This window comes from Hemicordylus capensis, chromosome 4 (assembly GCF_027244095.1).
Source record: "Hemicordylus capensis ecotype Gifberg chromosome 4, rHemCap1.1.pri, whole genome shotgun sequence".
NCBI lineage: Eukaryota > Metazoa > Chordata > Lepidosauria > Squamata > Cordylidae > Hemicordylus > Hemicordylus capensis.
The window spans coordinates 167,942,316-167,965,653 of record NC_069660.1 but is presented as its reverse complement, the minus strand read 5'-3'; the positions used below and the strand labels follow the sequence as shown (position 1 = coordinate 167,965,653).

The 23,338-nt window shown below is 42.6% G+C and overlaps 1 protein-coding gene across 17 annotated transcripts in view; it reads left to right on the top strand.

Moving 5' to 3' along the window:
- The window catches only part of DZANK1 (double zinc ribbon and ankyrin repeat domains 1), a 213,344-nt gene that overhangs the window by 27,950 nt on the left and 162,056 nt on the right, over positions 1–23,338 (top strand). For all 17 annotated transcript variants that reach the window (XR_008320750.1, XR_008320751.1, XM_053313578.1 and 14 more), the window contains 3 exons: positions 5,981–6,134; positions 7,529–7,646; positions 15,386–15,482. Coding sequence is in view for 15 of the 17 variants with exons in the window: in XM_053313578.1 (XP_053169553.1) it covers positions 5,981–6,134; positions 7,529–7,646; positions 15,386–15,482 (369 nt within the window). In the remaining 2 variants the exon portion in view is untranslated. The remainder of the gene's footprint in view (positions 1–5,980; positions 6,135–7,528; positions 7,647–15,385; positions 15,483–23,338) is intronic.

Below are 23,338 nucleotides of genomic sequence, written 5' to 3'. Positions count from 1 at the left end.
CCTCTAATCTGCATACTCAAAAGAGGTTCCTATGAGTTGATTGTATTATGAAGTGTTTTACATGGCTGGAAGCTTACATGGCCTCAAATGCTCTAAAAAATACCTACATTTCTTTTGTTCTACAGAACTTCAGAGGAAGCCTTCCTTTTCCCTGCTGGATTATCCACTCATCAAGCTTTTGCTCCTGTGGCTATTTTAACCCTTTGGGAGACTTGATTTCTCAGGTGTTAAAATGCCAAGTGTCACTGCTGGTGCTGGCAAGCCTTGATTCCAAAAGGGGACATCAAAAAATTGGGGGGGGGGGTGCATTAGCAGTCAATTGCCCCTAACATTTCAGTGACAAAGAGCTCTGCTTGAAAATTTAATAGAACTGTGATTAACAAGAACAAAAATCCCTTATTGTAAGCACATACTGAGAAAACTAATTGTTTGGGGTTTTTTCAAAGCAGCAAATCACAACTTCAGGGGGCTGGTTTTTTAATTTTTTTTTATTTTTTTTTGCAAGGACGTGGCGATGTGCACAATTTGGGGTTTTTTGTTTTTAACACTTTGCTACAACTCCCAAATTGCAGTGATAGAGGAAATAAGTGATGCTGTCTGTGTGTTCAGAGCAGCAACATCTCTTTCTCAGCATGCTAATGTGTAACCAAAAAGAAGGGCTTCATTTAACAGCAACTCTTCACTTTCATTGAGCATGTATAGTGCTTGTTCCTTTGGAAAATATTTTAGCCAAGGTGAATTCATTTCTGTAAGCTCTAAGAAATTATTTTTAGCATTAGTTAGGAAATTTGATCATGTAAGCAGAGATATGCAAGCAGAGTCTATCCAACAGTCCTTGTATAGATTATTTAGACAGGTCTGCCTCTGTCAGTCAGCCAATCTCTGTTGGAGCCTCCATTGGTTTGCTATTTGATTTTCTTCCTACACATGAGCAACAGGAATGGAGTCTCTCCAAGAGGCAAAGAAGCTCAAATCCAGACTTTGAACCAGGCAAAGCTATAGTCTGTTTACCTAGCAGGTGTAGACTTCAGCATTCACCAGCCTCAAATAACTCATCACCAATCTTAAAAACTTTTCTACAAACTCTATGACACTGCCTCAGATTTTTAAGTCATTTGCATGTTTGAAAACAATAACATAGATTTAAAACTTTGTTGGTTGTTTGCCTGCTTGAGTACAGCTATCTGAAATTTTGGTGTTCAGCAACAGGGTCACATTTAAATGGGGACACAGTCTCCAACACTAGGAATTGATTTTTAAATTCTGTGGTGGTGGTGATGATGACTGAGGTATATGAGGGTTTATGTCCTACTGTTGCTGCATTGAAGAAGAAAAATAGGGAAACATGGGGAACAAGGAATGTGAACAAAACTCGTGAGGAATAGGCAAGGCAAAAAATGCAGAGACACAATGCAGGGTGAAACAATACTCCACGTGTAATCACAAACTCCTACAGGCATCTGTATAACAGCAGAAAAATACAACAATGTGGGCTGATATAAACTTCACACACTTATTATTTATTTATTCATTCATTCATTCGATTTTTATACCGCCCTTCCGAGCTGGCTCAGGGCAGTTTAAAATTAAAAAACAGAAATCATTAAAAACAACTAACAGAAATACAAATATAAACACCAATTTAAAAACATCTTTAAAAACAAACTATCAAAACAATTAAAACCCTGAAAACCAGGTTAACATTAAAACAATTAAAACTAATTAAAAACCCTGAAAGGCCAGGCCAAACAGATGGGTTTTAAGGGCTCTCTTGAAGGTCAGTAAAGAATTAAGATTACGAATTTCTGCTGGGAGTGCATTCCGCAGCCCAGGAGCAGCTACAGAGAAGGTCCGCCTCTGAGTCGCCACCAAACGAACCGGTGGTAACTGGAGACGGACCTCCCCAGATGACCTTAACGTGCGGTGGGGATCATGTAAAAGAAGGTGCTCTCTAAGATATCTCGGACCCAAGCCGTTCAGGGCTATAAAGGTAATAACCAGCACTTTGTATTTTGCCCAGAAACATATCGGCAGCCAGTGTAACTGTTTCAAAACAGGCATCATATGGTCCCTCCGGATTGCCCCAGAGACCAGTCTGGCTGCCGCATTCTGAACTAAATGAAGTTTCTGGACTATGTACAAAGGTAGCCCCATGTAGAGTGCATTGCGGTAGTCAAGCCGGGAGGTTACCAGCTGATACACCACTGTTTTGAGATCATCCTCTTCGAGGAATAGGCACAGCTGTCGAATCAGCCGAAGTTGATAGAAAGCACTCCTGGCCATAGCCTCCACCTGAGATACCAGAGTGAGGCCTGGGTCCAGGAGTACTCCCAAGCTGCACACCTGCTTCTTCTGGGGGAGTGTAACCCCATCCAGCACAGGAAGATCTAACTCACCCCTCAGATTCTGAGCCCCCACAATGAGCACCTCCGTCTTGCTTGGATTCAGCTTCAGTTTGTTCTCCCTCATCCAGCCCATTACTGCCTGTAGGCAGGCATTTAGAGAATGAGTGCCATTTCTTGAAGATGAAAAGGAGAAGTAGATTTGGGTGTCATCAGCATACTGATAACACTCAGCACCAAACCTCCTGATGACCTCACCCAGCGGTTTCATGTAGATGTTAAAAAGCATTGGTGACAGAATGAAGCCCTGAGGGACTTCATATAACAGCTCCTGTTTTGAGGAGCAACTGTCATCAAGCTCTACCATCTGGAATCTACCCAAGAGATAGGAACGGAACCACAGCAAAGCAGTGCCCCCTATCCCCAACTCCCCCATGCGATCCAGAAGGGTACCATGGTCGATGGTATCGAATGCCACCGAGAGATCCAGAAGAACCAGCAGAGTCACACTCCCTCTGTCGATTCCCCGGTAAAGGTCATCCGGCAGGCCGACCAAGGCTGTCTCAACCCCATAGCCAGCTCTAAAGCCAGTTTGAAATGGGTCTAGATAATCCGTTTCCTCCAAGACTGCCTGTAGCTGGTTGGCCACCACCCTCTCAATCACCTTGCCCAACCAAGGGAGATTGGCCTGTAGCTGTCCATCGCTAAGGGGTCCAGGGAAGGTTTCTTTTAGAGTGGTCTAACCATTGCCTCCTTCATGCAGGGGGGCACCCTACCCTCCCTCAGCGATGCATTTACGATATTAACTAGGCCACCTCCAACAATCTCCCTGAAAGATAGAAGCAGCCAAGTTGGGCAAGGATCCAGAGAACAGGTGGTAGGCCGCACCGCCCCAAGCAGCTTGTCCACATCCTCAGGAGTCACAGATTGAAACTGATCCAATCTAATACTGCAAGAGGGATTGCTGGACACCTCCTCCATAGACCCTGCAGAAATAGTGGAGTCCAAGTTGTCCCGAATACAGGAGATCTTATTCGCAAAGAACCCATTAAAGGCATCACAGCAGAGCAACTCCGGGGACCGACTGGAAGTAGAAGTAGCAGAAACCAAACTCCTCACACTTAGAAATGTAGTTCTTAACAACAGTGGCTGGAATGCTGATCATATAAAATAGCTAATATGATGCTGGTGGTGCCAGTTTGCTGAAAGTCAATCCTCATAAATAAGAGGTAATACGCTCTGCACAGGAACCTTGAAACTTAACAGACTCCATAGGTGATAGTCCATTTTGAAAACATCTTCATCAGAAGTACAAAAAGTCTGTACATCAATAAACATAATGATGAAACACCAATTGTGCAAAGTACATAATAAAACTGTATAATAATACAGTCAAAAAAACCCTTATATCTGGAAAGGCCTCACCGCTAGGAGCAGTTTCTGTATGTAGCAGACCTACATTTCTAGGTCTGTGGAGTTTGTATCAGCCCACATTGTTGTATTTTTCTGCTGTTGTTATATGGATGCCTGTAGGAGTTTGTGATTACATGTGGAGTATTGCTTCACCCTGCATTGTGTCTGCATTTTTTGCCTTGCCTATTCCTCATGGGTTTTGTTCACATTCCTTGGCATGGAACACATGGACAGCATCCCTAGGCTGCTTATTACCTACATCAGCGCTGTTATTTTGAGTGGGGGTGTAAAGGGGGGGTGGATTTCATTGTTTACATTGCCCATCTGAAGCAGTAACTTGTTGCTTTAAAATCTTATTTTTTTGTTATCCTTTTTGAGTAAAAAGGAAATAATTTTTTCCTTGGAGGCAGTGCCATTTCACATGCTGGGAAAGTGATATAAAGGCTCCCCGCTTCCCCCATATGGTTGTGCTTCTTCTGTTTGGAATTTCATCTCTAGGATATACATTGACTCATTGAGGCTGTTCTCATGCACAGCCAAGAGCAGGCTAAGGCAGCCAAGCCCGCTCTTGGCTCGTTGTAAGAACTGGTGGGATTGTGGCCAATCCCAGCAGTGCTTCAGTGGCAAACCCACCTGTGGAGCCAGCCTCCTAAACGAGGTTAAGGGAGTGAATGCTCCCTTAGCCCCATCATTTTTAGCCTACTTTCCAGTAGACTTATGAGATCACCCGGCATTCTGTGTGTATGTCTGTGTGTCCCCCAGCCCCATCAATTTCACCATGCCTGGACCAATATGAACCAAATTGGGTACAGTTGTAGGGACACCTCACGGTGTAGTTTGTGATGATGTCATCCACCCTGATCCAAGATGGTGGATGCATGAACATTTGAGGTGCAAAAGATCTAATTCGTGGACCTCGATTTGAACCAAATTTAATCCAGTTATGGGGACAGTGAAAGGAAAGTAGGCTGATTAGTTCTTACTAGAACAACTTGATTGTGTGCAGCTCCAGCTGCTTTTAGCTAGTGCTGTAGCACTGACAGGCACCAACCCGTTGCTGCTGGAATAACCACAATGCACCGCACACTCATGTGGTGCATCATGGTATTTCGGGGGCTGGGATGACGCATTCCAGCCCCCAACCCTCTGCACTTCCTGGGCCAGTGAAGCATCGTCTGGGTGCATGGGGAGGGTACCCAGCAAGGACTGCTGGATCGTCTAGGGGAAGATAAGTTTGAGCAGCCTTCCTCACTGCCTGCCCTCAAGCCCTTCTTACTGAAAGGGCTCATTGAATGTTGCACTGTAGTTTGGTCTCTAACTTCTACATCAGAACAAACAGGTTTTGAAAACATTTCACACATAATTGTTTGATTTTAAAAAGAACTTGCTGATCCCACACAGAGCATCTGTGTGCTCTTTGGGGCCGGCACTTCCCCCCTCCCTCCACCTCCTGCCCCAGTCTTCCCTGCCCGCCCCCCTACCCCATCTTCTGCCCCAGTCTCACCTTCTGCCCACAGACCCGGCACACAGCACCTGCACCTTCCTCGGACAAGCTCCTCTCACTTTTCCCTGCCCCAATCTCCCCTGCCCTCCCCCCCACCTACTGCCCCAGTCTCACCTTCTGCCCATAGATCCGGCACACAGCATCTGTGCTTTCCTCGGCCAGGCTCCTCTCACCTTTCCCTTCCCTCCTCAGCCACCCACCCAGCCGGGCTCCTCACACTTTCCCCTCCCCTTACTGGGGCCAGGCCAGCCCGCCACCTCCATTACCATGCCCGGGCCAGCCTCCTCTCTCCCTGCCAGCGTCTCCCTCCCTTCCTCCTCATCCGTTCGCCATTTTCTTCTCACTCAGTCCCGGCAGTCTGCCATTACTGTTCCCCACTGCCACTGGACTGCCGGAACTCTCCTGCCCAATGGTGTGCATTCCTCTGGACTGCCGGAGCTCTCTCACCCAATGATGTGCATTCCACCAAGCATAGCCTTGCCACGCATCCCCATGCATCTGTTTGTCTGGCTAAGAGAATTAATTATATAGAAGATAGATTACTAATGTCCTTTCAATAAAGTTTGTGTCAAGGCTTTGCAAGCATATACAATTACTTTCCCATATGCTGAACTGAGTCTTCTTGTGGCTTAAATTTGTGTTTTTAAATATGGAATATTTTGGTAGGAAATTTATACTGTCATGGTGTGTGTGTAATTTTTCTTATATTTGTGACTTTCAGGTACTCCTGGTGTTACTATATATTACACTGTAGATGGAAGTAAACCACAACTCTTTAGGAAAGTTGGTAATGGAGATCACAATACTTTTAAGTATAAGGCACCAATTGCATTACCTGATGGGAAAATAACAGTCAAAGCAGTGGCAGTCACAAAGTAAGTCCTGTATAATCTTGTCACTACTTCTTTTGAGTAAAGGTAGAAATGGGTCGAGTTATCTTGCCACAGACAGGGCTAGGTGTACCAAATCTATCTTCTTTTTAATGAGGAGGAGCCTACATGGGCAGTTAATTTTAATTGGTGTCCCTCATTATGCTCTGTGTAAGTCTGCTGCAACATAAACAACAAATAATTTTGTGGCACCTTAAAGACTAATGTCGAGTATGAAAACTCTGCTGTGTAAGTGGCTTGCCTGCCAACAGTGTAGAATTTATTCTAACTAGATATATCCTCTAATGCAAAACAAATTCCATGGAATTATTTATCCTGGGGATTCCTTGAAGTGTGAGTTCTTTTTTGCAAGTTTATTGTCTCCAAAAAAGCTTCTATAAACACAATACAGAGGTTTGACATAGAAGTCATTGTAGGATACCCCAAGGCCCTGCAATATTCCAGTCTCTGGAAATCCACACTGCTCCAAGCAGCGTGGATGGGTTTTGTGGGTGTGTAGCAGCACACTTTAAGAGGAGGCACACCGTTGTCTTGGAGGGGAGGGGAGTTGGACCCTGTTTTCCCCCCACCCTTGTGAGTCATGTGAATACTCTTCCTGCTCTACAGAGGCAAATTAAATGCATTTGGTTTTGTGTCCAGTGAGGGTGCAGTGTGTGTCTGTAGCAATCGCTTCCCTCCAGCCTGTAACACTGATGCTGCATCTTCCCACAACGTACAGCTTGATACCATTTTAAGAGGTACTCTCTGCCTCCCTGTGTTGCCAGCAGATTTTACTGGAGTTAACTGTTGTTCTCTTGCTAGAATTAAATTTTTCCGGTCATACTTGGCAACTGTATTTGTAGGTGGCTGCAATTTTGTCTTTTTGAAATGAAAGATATTGCTTCTTGAACTCTGTGCTAGGATGGCCAATTTTGGGGGAAATTCCATAAAATTACAGTGCATGAACACCTTTGTATATGTTGTTAATGTATATTTTCTTCATTCTGTTGTTGCTATATTATTGTTGCTATATTTTGTCATCGGTCTTGAGACATTTTGATGATATTCTGACCTTTCTGGCTTAGACATGCCAAACAAATGCATTCCAAATAGTATGCAGTGTTGGTCTTTAGTTGCTGACTTCAGCAAGAAATAGATTTCACTCATTGTGAGCAACAAGATAGAGTTTTCTACTGAGCGCATGCTTGCACAACTTGTAAACCGTCAAGCCAAATTAAATCAATCTATTGTGACCCTACCACCCCATTTTTGTAGTCCCAGTAAGCAAAGAGTTATTGAGCCCCAGTGAGCTACCATACATGGCCAGTGTGGTGTTTGCCTTGGTGGGTCACACTTGTTAAGTCCTGGTCTAGAGAGTTTTTTGTATTCTTAATTTACAGAGACTGCAGAGAAAGTGCTATTGTAACAAAAGAATTTGTGGTAGAATATGTAGCTCCAAACACACATCTCCCTGATGAAGATGATGATGAGAATTTCCTAAAAGATCTCTCCAGACAGGCAAGTTTTAAAGATTTTACACACTACAACATCATCATCATCAATTTTATTAAACCTGAAGGTCTTAAAGGCAGGGTTTTTTAAAACTTCCTTTGTTGTTGCTTTGGAGATTCGTTAGGGGTATTTCAGAAAAAAATCAGGACCATGTGGACAGAGACGCTATGAATAATACTTGTGAATCTTGTAGGAAGTTCTTGGTTAAATCAGTCTGCTTACTTTCCTATTGCAAACTTATATAATACGCCTGCATAGCTTGTGGCTAGACATAATTGTGGTCTTGGTTTTATTCAATTATTTCTTGTTTACTTGTTTGCTTGATAATCCATATATTTCTTCCTGTCTAGAACCACAGAAACTAAAGGGGTGGGAAGCGAAATTGTCAAGCACTTCCAAAACTTCATGTGTGTGTCTGTCTGTGCTTGTCTCTCTCTCTCTCTCTCTCTCTCTCTCTCTCACACACACACACACACACACACACACACACACTGGTGGATTAATGAAGAGGCAGAATAGACATTTGCCTACAGCGGCAAAATTTGAGGAGCAGTAAATTTTGCCCGTCCTCAAATTTTGCCACCCTTCTCTGTGGGCAGTGGTGGCCACAGCAAGGGTGGAGTGGGCGAGGAGAAAGACCCCCCTTTACCTTTTTTATATAAGGTAAAAGGGCAGCAAAAAGCTTAATCTACCCCTGCACACACACTGCATGATTGGCAGTCTCGGTTCAAGCCAGAAGTTGGTCACATTGTACAGGCCTTTTATATAGTATACTGGCCATTGGGGGCCAATGATGGAAGCTGATTAGGATTTATGAGACTTCAAAGAAATTACTCTCATTCATATGAATTAACCGAATTCCACCACAACCAAGGCTGCTTCTGTATATGATTATCCTTTCTATGCAGATGCATATCCGGGGGGGGCAGGCAGGGCACGTGCCCTAGGCGCAGCTGAAGGGGGGGCACAAAGTGCCTGCCATGCCCCACCCCACCACCACAAAAAAATGTAAAAAATTGTTCTTAAAAAATTTTTTTTTTAGTCCGGGCCAGTGGCGCCCCCCTCCCCCGTCAGATGCGCCATGTGACTCGCCAGTTGCGAGATCTGTCTAGGCGGGGCTCCTGGAGAGCAGAGGCATAGTCGATCACAGTGGTGGAAAGATTAAAACTACGGAGCTTTCCTCCCTCCCTGTTGGCAGCCCCGCCTTCTCCCAGCAGCTGCTGCAGCCTGACTGGTTCTCCTGAGTTCTGCCTTGTTGTGCTCCGCCCCCCTTAGTATGCAGCCAGTTGCCCCACGAGGAAGCGAAGCTGAATGGGATGGAGGAGGAAATTGTTTGCTGGGCTGCTCTCAAGGAAAGTATGAATGCCACCATATGAAAAAGCCCTTATCTGTTTTCCCCATCTGTGTGTGTGTGTGTGTGTGTGTGAGAGAGAGAGAGAGAGATATTTCTACTCCCCCTTGCTTAGAAGCCAGTGGGTGTGTGAGCGTGAGCAAGAACAGTACTGCCTCCAAAAGCCTGCATTTGATTTGTGTGTATTTGTTTGTTCCCTTCCCAGCTCAAAAAGCTGTGTATGTGTTCTGTACTTTGAAAGCCAGTGTGTGTGTGTCTTCCTCACTTCCCTCTTCCTGCCCCCCTTTGGAACTGCTTATTTACTTGGGAGAAAGATCCCCACCCCAACACACTTGAAAAATCCCCCTTTTTGTTCTGCCTTGTGCTCCCGCCCCCTTGGAATGCAGGCTTTCAAGTGGAGACAGTACTGCTCTCGCTCACACACACATGGGGAAAACACCGCCCCCCCTCCAGTGGCTTCTAAGCAAGGGGTAGAAATATCTGCCATGGATATTATCTCCACAGGACTTCACAATTTTGCTCAATCTCCTGCCTCTGACAGTGGCAACTACTCATATTTCAAAGGGAGGTGAAAACACATGCAAAGTGCACACTATAGGAGAAGATATCTGAAAAAGGCAGTACCCTCATTTTTTATAATGTGGTGGAATTTAGCCCTAAGGCACCGATATTTATGTCCCTCCAGCTATGTAACACCAATTATTCTTGTTCTACTTCTCATTTATGGACCTGTCCAATTTTACTTTAAATCTTGGCTAAATTCTAATCCCCAAACATAACCTGTGGCAAATATTTTCATAGGTCAATTAGAAATTATGTGAAAGAGTTTCCTTTAATCATTTTGGAATTAGCCAACTTAAAGTCCATTTGTGTTATGATAAAAAGAAAGGTCACATACTACTGTTTCATCATGAGTGAGCCTGCATCTTCTAAGCAACTACTTCCTGTTAAGCAAAATATTTCAGTATGTATTTTACATCAGTTTATTTTTTGCATTCTGCTTTGACTCCTATTTTAATTCCACCATAGTTCTAGGCAGTGTCAGTCTCCTCTATTTGTGTATATATAGCAACTAAGCTCCTTCTTAAATTTAGTGTCCTCCTAGCATAAAGATCTCCATGCTGCCCCAAAATACTTTTTATTCCATTGTGAGTTTGGTTTTAGGGGAAATTTTCACTAGCAGTCTCAAGCTGCTGGGTTGAGGCAAAATTGATCCAAGAAAATAAGCAGGAAGAATAAATTCAGAACTAAAAAAGACATTCCTAAAAACATGTGTAATGTGAACACTAGGAAGGAAACTAATAAATACATATTTTGACTAGACTAGAGATAAATAATGACTCCTGAAAAGTTTGGAGTCACCTGTCATGGTGGCGGTGGTGGTGGAGGGGGCCTCCAGCAAGGGAGGGCCCTCCGAAGGCCTTTAGGTCTAGGCTTCAAACTTATCTAGGTGCACCACTGCCTATAAGGCTGGAGGTGGTCTAGCCTTCAGACCAGAAGCCAATGACAGACCTGTCCTCCATAAATTTGTCTAAGCCCCTTTTAAAGCCATCCAAGCTAGTGACCATCACCACCAGTGTCCCCTCTAAGGTGTGCGCATGTGCTCACATGTTGTTGTTTTTTTAAATAAATTAATTAAGGACATAGTTCTGGCAATTAACTATATATAACTATATAGTTATAAATATAACTATATAAATATTCACCATGTTCATAATGTGGAGCCAGCATGGTGTAGTGGTTAGAGTGCTGGACTAGGACTGGGGAGACCTGAGTTCAAATCCCCATTCAGCCATGATACTTGCTGGGTGACTCTGGGCCAGTCACTTCTCTCTCAGCCTAACATACTTCACAGGGTTGTTGTGAGGAGAAACTTAAGTATGTAGTATACCACTCTGGGCTCCTTGGAGGAAGAGTGGGATATAAAATGTAAATAATAATAATAACCCCCAGTGAGGCACTACCTTGGTGTGGTTGTGGGGCTTGCGTGCTCTGAGGAAGGTGAGAGCTATGCCAGAGGTCCAGCCATACTAGACAGGTCTCACCAGAGAAGCCAGACAAAGAGTGCCTCTCCCATCAACGATATGGTGAGACATAACTTTAATAAATCTATACCGGGTCAACAAGGACAGCGCCAGGTGCTGGAGTCCCTAGACATCTGGTGGCAAGTGGGCAACAGGACTCAGGATCCTCAGTTGAGCAACCAGGGCTGGAAACTGCAAAGTTACTGGAAGAAACGTTGCTTAACCGAAAAAAATATACGAAAAATGCCAACAAGGAAATAATGATCTGCTATTACAAGTCTAGTCCAACTAGAAGAGGTTATTTAAAAAGAATTATCCAAATTTGGAAAGAGAAGCATCCAGATACAGAAATAACAGAACAAAGGCTAGCAGACCAGAGAAGATTCATAATAAGAAATAAAGTATTCACAGGAGCTGAGCTGGAAGAACTGCAAAGAGCAGCACAGGCTCAAGATATGGAAGAAGAATTCTTCACCAACTGAAGAAGTTGCTGAGGCACAGGTGGAGGAGGTGTTGGAAATAAAGGATGCCACTGTTGCTGAACTGTTTCAAAATCAAAACCAGGCAACCTCCCCTTTGCCTTCACCTCAAAAACCCGAATGCCGTTTAACAGAAAAGCAACAAGAACTAAAGCAAAAAATAACTGAGCACATGAACCAAACAACCACCAGGGTTCGACTTCAGCTCTAAAAACAGTTGCCAAAAGACACCTTGCTCAGGCATTAAAATATGTCAATGCTGCACTTGCAGAAATAACAACCAATAATTTGCAAGAAACAAACCAACTAATGTACAGTGCAGCAACAATAGCAACACAAGAGCTCGGATATAAGATCAGTGGACCTGTAAAAAAAGAAAGTAGTACATCACCTAAATGGAATTAGATTAGAAAATAAAATCTCCAGGCTCAGATCAGATGCTAGTAAATTGAAAGATATGAAAGACAAGAAGCTGAAGAATGAAAACACCAAACAGTATATGATCCAAAAATACCACCTAGATTCAAGGAAAATTAGAGAAGTCTTGGAAATAATAAAGCAGCAAATAACAGCAGTGTCAAAGAAGATTAGCAGATACGAAGCCAGAATTACACAACACAGGCAGAATCTCCAATTCCAGTCAAATCAGGAACGTTTCTACCAAAGCATAGAAGGAGAAACTGCAAGAAACATAGAAACACCAGTAAAGAGGAAACAGTGCAATTCTGGGGGAAATTATGGGACAATCCAATAGATTATAATAAAAAAGCAGGCTGGATGAAAGAGGTCAAAAATGTGACCAACAAATGCAAGATCTAATAATAACACCAGAATTAATAAGTGGAAGAGCAAAGAAAATTAAAAATTGGATTGCTCCAGGCGACGATGAACTGCATGGCTTTTGGCTTAAACACCTAACAAGCCTTCATAAACAACTATCAAAAGAGTTCAATCACATTTTGCAAGTAGGTGATATTGAACAATGGCTAACAACTTGGAAAACTAATCTCATAATGAAAGATCCAGCAAAAGGTACAGTTCCAAGTAATTATGGAACTGTATAACCTGCCTGCCAACCATGTTCAAATTATTAACTGGAATAATAGCAGATGAAGTGATGCAACACTTATTAACTAACAAACAGCTTCCAATTGAACAGAAAGGAAATTGCCCAAACACCAGAGGCACAAAAGACCAGCTGCTGATTGACAAAATGATTTTAGGAAATTGCCAGAGAAGAAAAACCAATCTAAGTGTTGCATGGATTGACTACAAGAAAGCCTTCGATTCATTGCCTCACACATGGATACTAAAATGTTTAGAAACAACTGGTGTCAGCAAAATCATTCAGATATTTATCAAAAAAGCAATGAGCATGTGGAGTACACAGTTAACAATCAAAGGCGAGACACTTGGGACAGGTTAGCATTAGAAGAGGCATTTTCCAAGGGGACTCGCTATCCCCTCTGTTGTGTGTAATCGCCATGACCTAACTTTCACAAATACTAAACAAAACAGGCCTCGGATACCAAAAATCTAAAACATCAAGTAAAATCAACCATCTGCTGTACATGGACGATCTGAAGTTGTATGGAAAGTCCCAGTCAGAAATCGAATCACTGCTAAACACTGTCCGTATATTCAGTAGCGATATAGCAATGGAGTTTGGACTAGATAAGTGTGCTGCATTAATAATGAACAGAGGAAAAATAAGAAAAACAGAAGGAATAGAACTGCCCAATGGAAGCAACATCAAGAACCTGGAAGAGAAAGAACATTACAAATACTTGGGCATTCTCCAGGCTGATAACATTACACACTGAAGTTAAAAGAAAAATAGGAAGTGAATACATCAGGAGAGTTAGAAAAATCCTCAAGTCCAAACTCAATGGCGGGAACACCATACAAGCCATAAACCCCTGGGCTATACCTGTTATCAGATACACTGCAGAAATAATAGACTGGACCCAGGCAGAGCTAGAGACGCTAGATCGTAAGACCAGGAAAATCATGACCATCAATCATGCTCTGCACCCCCGCAGTGATGTAGATAGGCTATACCTCCCTCACCGCTCAGGTGGAAGAGGAATGCTGCAAGTCCATCAAACAGTAGAGGAAGAGAAAAGAGGCCTTGAAGAATATATCAAGGACAGTGAAGAAGATGCACTTCAAATGGTTAATAACGCGAAACTATTCAACACCAATGAAACAAAGCAGGCCTACAAGAAAGTACAAGTCAAGAACAGAGCAGAAAAATGGAAAAATAAGCCACTGCATGGTCAATATTTGCACAATATAAGTGGAAAATCAGACATCACCAAGACCTGGCAATGGCTTAAGAATGGCAACTTGAAGAAAGAAACAGAGGGTTTAATACTGGCTGCACAAGAACAGGCACTAAGAACAAATGCAATAAGAGCAAAAGTCGAAAAGTCAACAACAAACAGCAAGTGCCACCTTTGTAAAGAAGCAGTTGAAACCGTGGACCACCTAATCAGCTGTTGTAAAAAGATCACACAGACTGACTACAAACAAAGGCATGACAAGGTAGCAGGGATGATACACTGGAACATCAGCAAAAAAATACAAGCTACATGTAGCCAAAAATTGGTGGGGCCATAAAATTGAAAACGTTGTAGAAAACGAAGATGCAAAAATATTATGGGACTTCCGACTACAAACAGTCAAACATCTGCCACACAATACACCAGATATAACTGTAGTCCAGAAGAAAGAAAAACAAGTCAAAATAATCGACATAGGGGGGATAGCAGAATAGAAGAAAAAGAAATAGAAAAAAATCACAAAATACAAAGATCTGCAAATTGAAATTGAAAGGCTGTGGCAGAAGACCAAAATAATCCCAGTGGTAATTGGCGTCCTGGGTGCAGTTCCAAAAGACCTTGAAGAGCACCTCAACACCATAGGGGCCACAGAAATCACCATCAGCCAGTTACAAAAAGCAACTTTACTGAGAACAGCCTATATTCTGTGACAATATCTATAACAGCAACATTGACAATAAAATTCAGCCATCCCAGGTCCTTGGGAAGGACTCGATGTCTGGATAAAACAAACCAGTCAATAACACCTGTCTGACTGTGTAAATAATAATAATAATATAATAGTGTGAGTGCACTATGAAGGTGTGTGTGTGTGTATGTGTGTGAGCACGAGGGGCCCATTTTAAAATCTTGTCTCTGGGCCCACTTTAACCTTGCTATGCCCCTGCTCTCTCTCTCTGAGATTTTCTTGCCCCTATGCTTAGTATAGTTATCTGAAAGATGGGTGTCAGATATTTGGACAGGGGCCCAATTTCAGTGCTGCCCTAGGTGCTATTTTTCCCTAGATACGCCCCTGTTTTTCTGTGAAGCATTTTACTGGGCAGAAATCCTGAAAAAAATGTCATGCAAGTCAATAATTTCTGCTGTTTTCCCCCTTCTTTCCCCCTTTCTCAAGTAGAGAAAAGACCAGGCCTACTCACATTCCTAACCTCTGAACACTCTTCCTATGAAACAAAAATAGATGAAATACTGAAATCTGTACCTGGAAGAATCTACAAAGATTCAGTGGATCATACAGTAGCCTGGTTGCTCCAGCTGTGCATCTTTGTTAAACGTAGCAATAGATGCTAACAGATGCAGGATTGCTTCATTTTAATAGTGTATACAGTACATATCTCACTGGTTTACCTTAAGGGAACTGGGATAATCATGAATTCCTCCCCCCAACTTATTAATAATGTCCCCTTTCGTCCCAACTGCAAAGCCCCATTTAACAGTGTTCTTATCAAAGTGCTTCTGAGAATGGTTTAGAGTATGTGCAAGAGGCTAAAATGATTATTCAAGAAAAACGTATTTGAGATTAAAATAAATATATTTTTGCTCTTAGGAGGTGGAAAGTGAGTTGTCTGACTTAAAATTTAAAAAGAAAGACGTGAATGGGGAAAACCAATTCAATTGGAGTGGCCTAGCACAGGAATTTCAAGGTATTGTATCGTATGTTAAATCCAGAGCTAATCATACTCTGAAAAGGTCATTGGTTAAAAGGTTTTTCTCAGTTGGTGTAGGAGGTCACCTAGCATGGGATTACGTTCCCCACAATGCTCCAAGAGGCAAGAAGTGGTAATGGAATGTAGATCCTTAACCCTGTGTCCGCAGGCAGATCCATTCAGTTTTACTTCCTCCCTAGCTCCAGAGAGGTCATTATTCGCTTTGGCTCACTTCTTCCTCCTTTTCTATTTTTCACTCTTGCTCCACAGTTTTCCCCCTCTTCGTTTCCCTCCTCAGCATTCCTCCACCTCACGCTCCCTATATCCACTCTTTCTAAAAACAGAAAAAAAGGGAAAGTGGGAAGAGGAACCCTCCTCCTTCCTCTGCTCACGGACCCTTTCATCCTCCTCTCTCAGCTCTCCCTCCTTAACTGCCCGATGGCCTCACTGCGCTCCTATGGCCTACTGGCCCTGAGGGAGACTGCGGAACTTCCCAGACCCTTCCCACTGAAGTCGCGGGACATGCAGAGGAGCAAACACAAGATGGTGGCCGCCATGGGAAGCCTCGCTGGGCCCGAAGTGGCTCTCCCTACCCACTGGAACTAGCAGCAAAAGGCATCGTGGGGAGATTGGGTGCACATCGGGCTTCCAATCTTTCCCGGGATGGGGGCACAGAAAAAGGAACAGGTGGCGGCGGAATGAGGAGGCAGGACTCCAGCCGGCCTCCTTGGAGGACATGGCAGTGAGTGCCCAGGCCGGCACCAGCAACACAGTGAGGGCATACCTAGCCCTATCGCCCTCACAGCCCTCTGAGGAGAGACTGTGCACCACGGGACTCCGGCAGAGCTGGTAGGAAGGAGAGGAGGGAGACGACTGGAAAGACTTGCAGCACACAGACGCAGACCTTCAGGAATCGGTGAGCTCGTTCCTGGAGGAGGGGGGAGGGGAAGGTTCAGACCCAGTTCCCATGATAGCCCCCTTGCAAGAACTCGGCCCCATTCAGGGCTCGGTACTCACGGATGCGGCGGGGGTTTTTCCGGATCCAGCCACATGGAGAGGCTGTATCCAAGACAGTGCAACGCTCCCTGGCCACCGCCCTGGAACAACAGATAGTCCTCCCCCTCCACCCAGGGAGGGGGCATAACCCCCCTTCCGACTCTACTGAGGAACCAGCCCCCCGGAAAAGGTGTAGGAAAAGGATACCCCGCCATTCCATGCGGGCATGGGGAAGGGGAAATATTTGGAAGGCTCAGGGGAAGAATTACCTGATCTCCTTCACCCTGATAGCCATTCAGATACCTTTGAGCCTGGGGGATCCAAACCCAGCTAAGCATCCTCTGACAAGGACAGGATCCCATCCACAGTAGCCATGGCCAGTGACTGGCTCTACTGGAAGATACCAGTCCCTTATTAACCAGTCTATTAAGGTACTGGGCCTTCAGCCAGCCCCTGTAGTGCAGGACACACAACCTTCCAAGGAGTCCCTGATCCTTCCATCCCCCCGGGGCCCCCAAATCAAGGGAGTGATGCCTGAGGAGTTTGTCAATACAATCAAGGAAGAATGGGCTAGCGTCTCCGCCTCCAAAAGAATGGTGGCACTCACCAACAAACTGTATAACTTTGATGAGGAGACCCTCACGGATTTCCACCTTCGGTGCTCTCCTCAGTGGGGTGGTGGTCCCAAAGGATGGGGACTCTTCATTGAAGGACCCTGCAGACAAGAAGGCTGAAGCTGCAATGCGCAGGGCGCACGAATAATCGGCTGTGGCTATTAGGGCCAATACCACCGCCTCCTTGGTATGCAGAGCAGCAGTCGTTTGGATTGATGAACTCCTCAATGACCCCCGGCTGATCAGGCCAGGATGCAATGCAGGCTCCTGCGCCTTCAGAGAGCTGCCACCTTCTCTCTCTCTCTCTCTCACCATTTTAAAGTTTTATTGACTTTTACAATATCTTAGCAATCAAGTTACACTTAATTAAGCAAATAATGACTTCCCGCTTACCAGTCTGCGCGGTTCTTGTTAACTATACATATAAGCCATTGCTATAATATTACAAAACATATATACTCCGCCTTACAATTCGATTTTACCCTACCCCAACCTGCTGTGATACTAAATTTTAAACCCTGCTGAAAGGTCCATGTTAGAAAAATAGTTCTTTGAGTAAAGTAAGAAAGGTTCCCAATCTTCTTTAAAACATTCCAAGTTTTCGTCCCTTATAAGTGTTGTAAGTTTTGCCATCTCCGCATATTCCAAAACTTTTATCAACCAGTCTTCTTTTGAAGGCATTTTATTATCTTTCCATTTCTGCACATATACTATTCTAGCTGCCGTGGTTGCATACATTAAAAAAAGTTAAATTTCTTCTAGAGAACTCTCCTTGAGTTATTCCCAACAAGAAGGATTCTGGCCTCTTAGGAAATGTCATTTTAAAAATTTTCTTCAGCTCATTATATATCATATCCCAAAAGGCCTTTGCCTTCCCGCATGACCACCACATATGGAAGAAGGTTCCTTCACATTGTCCACATTTCCAACATTTGTTTGAAACATTTTTATACATTAATGCTAATTTTTTTGGTGTCAGATACCACCTGTACATCATCTTATAACAATTTTCTTTTAAAGTATAACATGCAGTGAAATTTAAATCAGTTTTCCATAATTTCCCCCAAGCTGCCATCTCTATATTATGACCCACATCTTGAGCCCATTTTATCATAGTCGTTTTAACCATTTCGTCTCTTGTCTCCTCCAAAAGCAACAACTTATGCATATTGGAGACTAATTTTTCATCATTTTCACACAGCTCTTTTTCAGATCTCGACATCTGATCCTCAAATCCAGCTTTAAGATCCTTCTTATAAATTTCGTTTAACTGATGGCACTGAAACCAGTTACTAACCAAATTCTGAACTTCAGTTAGATTTTTTTTTAATTTACAGCCCTTATCTTGAAAACATAACATATCTCTATAGGTACCCCATTCAGACTGCATATTTATCTCTTTACATGCTAAAGCTTCAATCGGGGATACCCATAATGGAGTTTTAGGTTCCAACCATTTTTTATATTTTACCCACACTCGCATTAGACTCCTTCTTATATAATGAGGAAGAAAATCTTTATGCACTTTAGTTTTATCGTACCAAAAATAAGGATGCCATCCAAACCTTCTATCAAGTCCTTCCAGATCAAGTATTCTGGGATTTCTTAATGTTATCCATTCCTTTAACCACGTCAAACAAACAGCATCAAAATACAACCTTAAATCCAGCAGGGTAAGACCACCTCTTTCTTTAGCATCTGTTAAATTTTTAAATTTAATTCTTGGTCTTTTCCCTTTCCAAACAAATTTAGTTATGTCCTTTTGCCATTGCTTAAAACAAGTTAACGTATTAATTATAGGAATAGTCTGGAAAAGAAACAACATTTTAGGTAAAACATTCATCTTCACAACCAAAATTCTTCCCATTAAAGATAAGTTCATTCCAGTCCATCTCTGCAAATCAATTTTTACTGTATTCTATATTTTGACATAATTATTTGAAAACAACAAAGAATTTTTATTTGTCAGCCAGACACCCAAATATTTAATTTTCTTCTCCACTTTCAATTTGCTTATTTCATAGAGTCTATCCTTGGATTTCTGGTCCATATTCTTTGTCAACACCTTCATTTTTAGTCTTATTTATATAAAACCCAGCCAATTGGCTGAATTGTTCTATTTTTTCCAAGAGCCTTCCGATCTTCTCTAATGGATTTTGAAGAAAAAACACCACATCATCCGCAAAGGCTCTAAGTTTGTACTCCTGCTTCTAGGGGTGTGCAATTCGGGATTTTGGGTGATTCGGCTCGGACCCGAACTGAATCACCCCTGTTCTGTTTTGTGCCCGAATCTGGGTCACCCAAATCACCCTTGATTCGGTTTGGATTCGGATTTAATCCGAATCCAAATCGATTCGGGGGTAAAAAGGGGCCCAGGGGCAAAATTTTGGGGTGGGGTGGTAGTGCCCAATGGGTAGAGTCTACCACCCCAATTTCAGGGGGATTGGGCAAAATCCTGATTTTTGGTGAATTTTTAAAGTTTTAGTGACTTTGGGGCAGTTCGGGGGCATAGCATGGGATCTGGGGAAAAGTAGTGGGGTGGCGTGGTAGTGCCTAATGGGTGCAGGCTACCACCCCAATTTCAGGGGGATTGGGCAAAGGGCTGGTTTTTGGTAAATTTCTGAAAATTTCATGTCTTTGGGGCAGATTGGGGCATATTGGGGCAGAAAGTGGGGCCTGGGGCAGAATATTGGGGTGGGGTGGTAGTGCCTAATGGGTGGAGGCTACCACCCCAATTTCAGGGGGTTTGGACAAAGGGCTGATTTTTTGAGAATTTTTGAAGTTTTAGTGACTTTGGGGCAGTTTGGGGGCAGAAAGTGGATCTGCCCCAAAAGAGTGGGGTGGAGTGGTAGTGCCTAATGGGTGGAGGCTACCACCCCAATTTCAGGGGGATTGGGCAGAGGGCTGATTTTTTGAGAATTTTTGAAGTTTGGGTGTCTTTGGGGCAGATTGGGGGCAGAAAGTGGATCTGCCCCAAAGGAGTGGGGTGGGCTGGTAGACAGTGCCTAATGGGTGGAGGCTACCACCCATCCCCAATTTAAGAGTGATTGGGCAGAGGGGTGAATTATGGTGAATTTATTTGTATGAGGTTTGTCTTCATAAGGTGAAGTGTGCTAAATTGATTACTTCCTCATATTATTCATAGTAAAGGAAAGTGTGAAAAAGTGAAAGTGGGGTCATGAGAGTTGTTTAATTGAAAAATAGCTCATTTGCTATGATAGAATGAGAATTCACACCTTTTCTGAGGTGTGAATTCTCATTCTATCATAGCAAATGAGATATTTTTCAATTAAACAACTCTCATGACCCCACTTTCACTTTTTCACACTTTCCTTTACTATGAATAATATGAGGAAGTAATCAATTTAGCACACTTCACCTTATGAAGACAAACCTCATACAAATAAATTCACCATAATTCACCCCTCTGCCCAATCACTCTTAAATTGGGGATGGGTGGTAGCCTCCACCCATTAGGCACTGTCTACCAGCCCACCCCACTCCTTTGGGGCAGATCCACTTTCTGCCCCCAATCTGCCCCAAAGACACCGAAACTTCAAAAATTCTCAAAAAATCAGCCCTCTGCCCAATCCCCCTGAAATTGGGGTGGTAGCCTCCACCCATTAGGCACTACCACTCCACCCCACTATTTTGGGGCAGATCCACTTTCTGCCCCCAAACTGCCCCAAAGTCACTAAAACTTCAAAAATTCTCAAAAAATCAGCCCTTTGTCCAAACCCCCTGAAATTGGGGTGGTAGCCTCCACCCATTAGGCACTACTACCCCACCCCACTATTCTGCCCCAGGCCCCACTTTCTGCCCCAATATGCCCCAATCTGCCCCAAAGACATGAAATTTTCAGAAATTTACCAAAAATCAGCCCTTTGCCCAATCCCCCTGAAATTGGGGTGGTAGCCTGCATCCATTAGGCACTACCACCCCACCCCACTACTTTTCCCCAGATCCCATGCTATGCCCCCGAACTGCCCCAAAGTCACTAAAACTTTAAAAAATCGCCAAAAATCAACCGTGAACCGAATCACCCGAATTTTTCGTGCCCGAAATTCGGGTGATTCGGCTCGTGCCCAAAAAATATCAGGGACATCGGGGGTGATTCGGTTCGGCCCCGAATCACCCGAAATTGTTCGTTTCGGGCACAGATCATTCTGTGCCCGAAATTTTTTGCACATCCCTACCTGCTTCCCTATTTTCAAGCCTTGTATTTTTTCATCTTCTCTGATATTTCTTCAAAGCACTTCCAGAACTAATATAAAAAGTAATGGGGAAAGTGGGCAACCTTGTCTGGTTCCTTTTTGTATTTTACAATTATTTGATAGTTCCCCATTTATAATAATTTTAGCATATTGCTCCGAATATATTGTCTTAACAGCTCTAGTGAAATTATTGCCAACTCCCATTGCATTCAGTAGCCTCCACATAAACTGCCAGGAAACACTGTCAAATGCTTTCTCTGCATCCAGAAAGATCATATCTATTTGTTTATCATTGTGTTTTTCATAATACTCCAATACATTCAGGACTGTTCTCACATTGTCTCTTAATTGCCTTTTTGGTAAAAAGCCTGCTTGATCTTCATGAATGAAAGCTCTTAGTACAACCTTCATTCTCCTTGCCAAAATGGCAGCAAAAAGTTTGTAATCATTATTTAACAGTGAAATTGGCCTGTAATTCTTAACTTGCGTTAAGTCTTGATCCAGTTTTGGAATGATTGCAATGTTGGCATACTTCCAAGACTCCAGCATATTTCCTCTTTTTAAAATATCATTCATCGTCCATTGCAAAGGCTGTAATAATTGATCTTTAAAGGATTTGTAGTATGAAGCTGGTAGGCCATCAGGCCCTAGCGCTTTATTGGGTTTACTTGAGTTTATTACTTCTGTTATTTCCATTATTGATATTGGTGCATTCATAATTTCTACATGATCCTTGGAAAGTTGTGGAATATTTTGTGTCTTCAGAAATTTATCAATTTTTATATCTTCTACTTTGTTTCCTTTATATAGTTCAGAATAGTATCTAAAGAATTCCCTTTTTATTTCCCTTTCATCATAAGAAAGCCCATTTTTGTTGATATCTTGGATATGTGCTTATTCTTTTTCTCATATCTAATTTTCCAAGCCAATAATTTGCCTGGTTTGTTTGCAAATTCAGATGACTTTTGCTTTGCATATTTTAAATTCCGTTCAATTTCATTTAATAGCAACATAGAGAGCTGCTGCTGAAGCATTTTAATAACTTGAATAGTCTTCTTCTTGTCCTTAGTCCATAGCAGTTCTCTTTCTTTTTTAGAAATCTCCATCAGTAGTCCCTCTTTTTTCAATTCCCTTTGTTTCTTAAGATACGCGTTCTGTTGTATAAAAAAGCCTCTCATAACCGCTTTTCCTGCATCCCAAACTATTTTATTGTCCATTCCTCGGTTTAAATTCAGCTCAAAATAGTCCTTTAACTTTCTTTTGGCTTTTGAGTTTCCAACGAAAGGATACCATTTCCGTCTTCTTCCATGTAAAGCAAATTGCGTTATGATCTGATAAAGTTCTAGGCATAATATCCATTCTTTTCATACACGATGTGATAGATTTGGATGTCCAGACCATATCTATTCTTGAATGGGATTTGTATCTTTCAGAGAAATAAGTATATTCCTTCGCGTTTGAATTTTTAATTCTCCACAAATCATAGAGATCCATATGTTCTGCAAGATCAAAAAAGGCTTTTAGTAGCCTACCTTCCAAATTCCTTTCGGACATATCAGATTTTCTATCTAAAGTTGTAGAGACAACCCCATTAAAATCTCCCAATAGGACTAAGTTAGCATTTGATAACTCAGCCATCTTCTGTTCTAAATATTTATAAAATTCTACTTTTTAAAATTGGGTGCATAGATTCTGATTATCACCGTTTTAAGTCCAGAAACTATTAATTTCCAAAGCTAGCACGGAGGAAATGAATTCTTGCCCCAAGGCCTTATTAACCAAATATTTTCTATCTTGTTTTCTAATATGTGTCTCCTGTAAACATATAATGTCCAAATTTTGCTTTTTAAGAAAATGAATTTTTTTTTGCCCTTTTGGTTCTATTATTTAAGCCATTGACATTCCATGAGACTATTTTGTAATCCATTTTGACTAATTGGAATTATGTGTTGAAGGCACTGAGTGCTCTGGAATTAAAGTCTATTTGTATTTACGCCAAAATTCTTGCGCTTTGAGGAGCTCTGTAAAC